The following is a 6,000-nucleotide window of genomic DNA, read 5'->3' as shown; positions in this document are numbered from 1 at the left end:
TAACAAAAACTAATGAGACTACCCTCTATATATAAAACATCAATAACATTTTTGGTTTAGTTTATTTAAAGTTATAGCCTTACGGGCTCTTTATTAAAACCTCAGGGTGCATTTCCTATGTAACCCAGGCGTTGAGAGTACATGTTGTGTAGACAATGATTGCGCTGTAATAATCCCTTTGATATCCAGGAAAAACAATACTCATTCCCAACCTTTTGTAGGCTGTCCTTTTTTATTTTTTATTTATTTATCTATTTTTTTCTTCTTTATGTCACCCTAACAACGTCCATCCAGTTAAAGTTTTTTTTTATTTTTTTATTTTTTTGGCTGCTGTGCAGTTGTAAAAGTTTATGTCGACTTACTGTCGAATCATCATTTGTAAAACAGTCCTTTGTTTTGTGAAAAGCGTTCTGTTCCATGCTAACACACTGTTGCACATCGTGTTAACTGCCAGTACAGATCGATCTCACAATGCTGCTGCTTAACATTCATGAAAAAGGCAAAAGCAATCTTCTGAAGCCTTTGGATTTAGGACATTAGCTCACTATAGCGGCAGGATTGCACCTTGGGAGGCCATGATGTCTCTTTACGAAACACGATAGAAATAAAAAAAAAAAAAAAGTGTCTTCAGGATTAAAACAAAAAATTGTTAAAATACAAAAAAAAAAAAAGTTTTCCCCCAAATTAAGAACAATAAAAAGTTTGCATAAAAAAATGTACAGAACATCGTTGTGATCATTATTTAACAAAACCAAAAAAACTGTACAACAATAAAATGTCAAATGAAATGTAAGTTGATTTGATCATTAAAACAGTTTTAAGCATGATTTTTGTTAAACTGTCAGACAGTTGCATTACATGCTTCTTGTTCATCTCAGATCAGAAATACCAAAAGCAATACATTTTTGCATTTCTTCATATTTATAAATTTTTTTTTGTACCATGCACAGCCAACTACAAATATGTACAACAGCATATCTTTCTTTGTTCACGAGCCTTTTTTTCACTTTTCGTAAAACCTTCTGTTACTTTGGAATGAATCATATTGTTTTACTATACCAAACACAAAAGTGATTCGTAAAGCACCCTTGACAGCTTTCACATTCTTTAAGTTCCACAGCAACAGAAACAAAAAAATGAACAGCAAAGCATAGCAATTTATAATTCAATTTACTGTGTGGCAGAAGTTGAAAACTATGGCAAGCAAAAAAAAAAAAAAAAGGTTAACACAGTAGCAGCAAATCTTGATAAGGATAATACTTTGTAATGCATATATGACAAACAAACAAAAAATAAACAGTAAAAAATGTAACAGAACAGCAAACGCAAGTGCCCAGAATATTAACCAATGGGATGCTGAAAAGATGTGCCATAATATATATGGCAGGCCCCTGCAGCACCTAACAGGTTAACGGAAGTACATCAATGCCTAACCGCCATTATAGTAGCCTGTAGGCATCTACGTAAAGTTCAGTTGTATGATCACCGGGCTATCCCCTTTTACAAAACAATTTTAGTCCCATTTTTAATTATTATAATTATTATTATTATTAAAGCAGCTTCTTTGCTTTCGACAGAAGCAAATATACCATTTCAATTTTTTTTTTACTTTTTTCATTTTTTATTTTTTCTTTGTTCGACTTGTACTTAGGCGTTTTGTTTACGTTTTGATAATTTTTTTTTTCAAGTATATAGTACTACTTTATGCACCAATTGTTCAATAGGTCTTTGGGTTGTTAGGAAGTAAACTTCTAACAAATGCCGACCAAACTTTTTGCTGCACTACACGAGACAATATGAACACTAACGACAAACAAAAAAACATCCAAAAATAAACCGACTGAACCAAAAAAAAAAAAAAAATGAAGAAAAAAAAAAAAGAAAGGAAAAAAAAATATTTTAATTCATTTCACATGGTCTACAAAATTATAAGTGCACTAGTCCAGACAAAGCAAAGTACCTTGACATTAAAGCATGAAATTCACAAATGAAAAATGTCACGTAACCCTCTAGAGTCTATATCAAAACTAGAATTATTACCTCTTTCAGAACGATAAGGATGAGATCAGAGGTAAAAAAGTAAAAAGGTGAAATTGGCACAGAATATTAGTATATTCTACAAGAAAAGGGGGTGATATGGTTATAAATATAGCTTGTGGCATATACAGACTGCAATACACTGGGCATATACATCTTTTCACCTACCGATATCCCATCTATGGTAAAACTGTACTGTCCTGTAGGGTAAGCTCACATGAATTTTTGCCTGCTCACCACGGGTTACAAAGTCTATCGATACACTAAACACACCTAAAAAAATGTGTAAATGTGTTCTAATAAAGATTTAAATTTTTTGGAGGGGGAAAAGTCACAGTTTTACCAGGCTTTTGCTGCTTTTTGTTTTGTTTAAACAAATGAGAAATGTTATGTTCTGACCTGAGAATTTAAAGCTACTGAATCACACCTACCTAAAGTAAGAGAATTTCTCTTTGAAAATTCTGGATCATCCCCCCATACAGTACATGCTAGCATTTTGGAATTCAATCCAGCTGAGGTGCAATTTGCTTTTGGAGAGTTTTTGGCTTGAAACAAGTTCCAAAAGAACTTGGAGGATTTTTTTTCCTTTATCCATACTTTAAGCATATATTACAAGCGCATTCAACCATCTGCAACAGTTCTGTCCATACTATACCGTCCTATATTGCCAGCATATCAATATGGGAAAACAATCCTGAGTCAATCATTTGGTACTGTAATTTTTGGGTTAGAGAAGCTTTGGAACTGCAATTAAAAAGTCTTGTTTTTTAAGCAAGGGATCCTGTCTTCACTCCTACACACTGAACATATCCACTCTGATGCTATTGAAATTACCATCTAGGCCAGAAGCAGGCTTAGCTTTGACTTCCAGAGGGTTATCTAAGTCTTCCAGCTTCTGGCTCAGCTCACTGTCAGACTCATCTGAACAACTTTCTGTGGGTAGTGAGGTTTGAACCCCTGAGGTGCTGCACAAACTTGAGGTAACCGTTGAAGGCAAGGAGAGGGAGGGAGAAGAAGAAGGGGAAGAAGCAGCTTTCCTGGCAGACGCTTGAAAAAGAATATTAGGCCAGGACTTCATGGAGAAGCGAGAAAGATGTGAATAGGTGTTATTAGAAGAAGCTGCAGACTGCGAGGTAGATGTGGTGTTAGGACTAGGGGAGCAGACTGAGTGAGGTAATAATCTAACATGCTCTTTGGCATTTCTCATTGCTTGTTTGATTGTTTTCTCTTTGTGCAAGCTTGACTGGAGGTGTTGGCTAAGTGTTTCACTTCCACTAATAGCCACATCACAGGAAAGACACTGATGCTTGTTGACCGAAACTCGAAGCACTGTTTCTTGTGGGTCAAACAAGGCCTGACCGAAGTAACAGAAGGACTTTTGATGGTTTACTGCTGCTTCTTCATCAGTAAAGATCATCTGGCACTTTCTGCATATAAACTCATGCTTGACAAATGGAACAATGACATTGTCTGATAAGTCTGCATTTTTTGGATGTGTCTGGGGTTCTTCTTTTGTGCTTTCCGTGGCAGGACATTTTTCTTCCTTCTTTTCGGACTTTCCGTTTGCTTTTTGCTGCTTCTGTTCACTTTCTACATTTGGTGAGTTGACTTGGGGTGGCTTTTGTTCGTGCTGTTGCTGTTGCTTTTGTTGTTTTTGTAATGAATCCTGGAGGTTTTGCTGGTACTGTTGGTATTGTTGTAACAGTGCACCAGGAGACAATCCAGCAATGGCTTGAGGCACTGCTGGACCATATGGAAAGAGGCTCTCCATCCCACAGATTGGAGGGAGATACCCACCTTGCATTGTTCCATGGAGCTGGGGTGTAAAATATGAAGCAAAACCAGGAATAAAATATGGCAAGAACTGTCCACCTATAAATGAAGCTGGATCATTTGAAACAGCATTTTGAAGTGCTTGCAGCTGAGCAGGGTCCATGGGCATTTCTCCTGTTTTTCCCAAAATGGAAAGAGCAGATGAGATTTTTTCCTCTTTTTTAGCCTGTTTAATTTCAGATCTTGCAGTTTCTAATTCTTCCTTTACTTTTTTGAATTTATGGCGCTTGCTTTTATCCAGATCTTTGTTTTGCTGTTCTGTCTGCTGTCCTGACAAAGAGGATGATGGGGATGGTTGTGGTGGTTGTGGGGGAGGATGAGGTGGAGGAGGAGTCTGCAGCAAAGATTTGGTGGGAGCACTGCTGAGAGACAGGGCAGGAGATGGAGTAGCTGAATTAGGGAACCCAAACATGCCTGCACCAGGAGATGTCAGAGCTGAAATCAATAAAAATATAGTTGTTAATTTTTATGTAACAATTTTATTATCTTTAACAAAAATGCTACGTAAAGTAATAGAATACAATACACTTCATTGATCCCGAGGAAAATTGTAGTACAGCAGTTAACATGTTGAAAGAAAAATGTCTTTAATATATATATATATATATATATATATATATATATATATATATATATATATATATATATATATATATATATATATATATATATATATATATATATACACATATACATACACACGCACAGTGCAGACCAAAAGTTTGGACACACCTTCTCATTTAAAGATTTTTCTGTATTTTCATGACTATGAAAATTGTAGATTCACACTGAAGGCATCAAAACTATGAATTAACACATGTGGAATTATATACTTAACAAAAAAGTGTGAAGAACCTAGAATATAAGACATATTTTCAGTTGTTTCAAAGTAGCCACCTTTTGCTTTGATGACTGCTTGGCATTCTCTTGATGAGCTTTAAGAAGTAGTCACCGGAAATGGTTTTCACTTCACAGGTGTGCCCTGTCAGGTTTAATAAGTGGGATTTCTTGCCTTATAAATGGGGTTGGGACCATCAGTTGTGTTGTGCAGAAGTGTGGTGGATACACAGCTGATAGTCCTACTGAATAGACTGTTAGAATTTGTATTATGGCAAGAAAACAGCAGGTAAGTAAAGAAAAACAAGTGGCCATTATTACTTTAAGAAATGAAGGTCAGTCATTCCGAAAAACTGGGAAAACTTTGAAAGTGTTCCCAAGTGCAGTGGCAAAAACCATCAAACGGTACAAAGAAACTGGCTCACATGAGGACTGCCTCAGGAAAGGAAGACCAAGAGTCACCTCTGCTTCTGAGGATAAGTTTATCCGAGTCACTAGCCTCAGAAATCACAGGTTAACAGCAGCTCAGATTAGAGACCAGGTCAATGCTAAACAGAGTTCTAGCAGCAGACACATCTCTACAACAACTGTTAAGAGGAGACTTTGTGCAGCAGGCCTTAATGGTAAAATAGCTGCTAGGAAACCACTGCTAAGGGCAGGCAACAAGGAGAAGAGACTTGTTTGGGCTAAAGAACACAAGAAATGGACATTAGACCATTGCAAATCTGTGCTTTGGTCTGATGAGTTTAAATTTGAGCTCTTTGGTTCCAACCACTGTGTCTTTGTGCAACGCAGAAAAAGAGAACGGATGGACTCTACATGCCTGGTTCCCACCGTGAAGCATGGAGGAGGAGGTGTGATGGTGTGGGGGTGCTTTGATGGTGACACTGTTGGGGATTTATTCAAAATTGAACGCATACTGAACCAGCATGGCTACCACAGCATCTTGCAGCGGCATGCTATTCCATCTGGTTTGCGTTTAGTTGGAGCATAATTTATTTTTCAACAGGACAATGACCCCAAACACACCTCCAGGCTGTGTAAGGGCCATTTGACCAAGAAGGAGAGTGATGGGGTGCAACGCCAAATGATCTGGCCTCCACAGTCACCAGGCCTGAACCCAATCGAGGTAGTTTTGGGTGATCTGAAGCTCATCAAGAGAATGCCAAGAGTGTGCAAAGCAGTCATCAAAGCAAAAGGTGGCTACTTTGAAGAACCTAGAATATAAGACATAATTTCAGTTGTTTCACATTTTTTTGGTTAATTATATAATTCCACATGTGTTAATTCACA

At 37.1% G+C, this 6,000-nt stretch overlaps 1 protein-coding gene across 1 annotated transcript in view; it reads right to left on the bottom strand.

Annotated features, from left to right (window-relative positions):
- Positions 1 to 660: 660 nt before the first annotated feature.
- Positions 661 to 6,000, bottom strand: part of ZFHX4 (zinc finger homeobox 4) — a 184,464-nt gene continuing 179,124 nt past the window's right edge. Inside the window, exon 9 of the mRNA XM_069731505.1 lies at positions 661 to 4,305. Within this exon, the coding sequence (XP_069587606.1) occupies positions 2,831 to 4,305 (1,475 nt within the window). The 3' untranslated portion in view covers positions 661 to 2,830. The remainder of the gene's footprint in view (positions 4,306 to 6,000) is intronic.

The sequence above is a fragment of the Ranitomeya imitator genome, chromosome 6, assembly GCF_032444005.1.
Source record: "Ranitomeya imitator isolate aRanImi1 chromosome 6, aRanImi1.pri, whole genome shotgun sequence".
Taxonomy (NCBI): Eukaryota; Metazoa; Chordata; class Amphibia; order Anura; family Dendrobatidae; genus Ranitomeya; species Ranitomeya imitator.
Note: the sequence above shows the minus strand (reverse complement) of the source record. Positions and strands in the feature narration are given on the sequence as shown.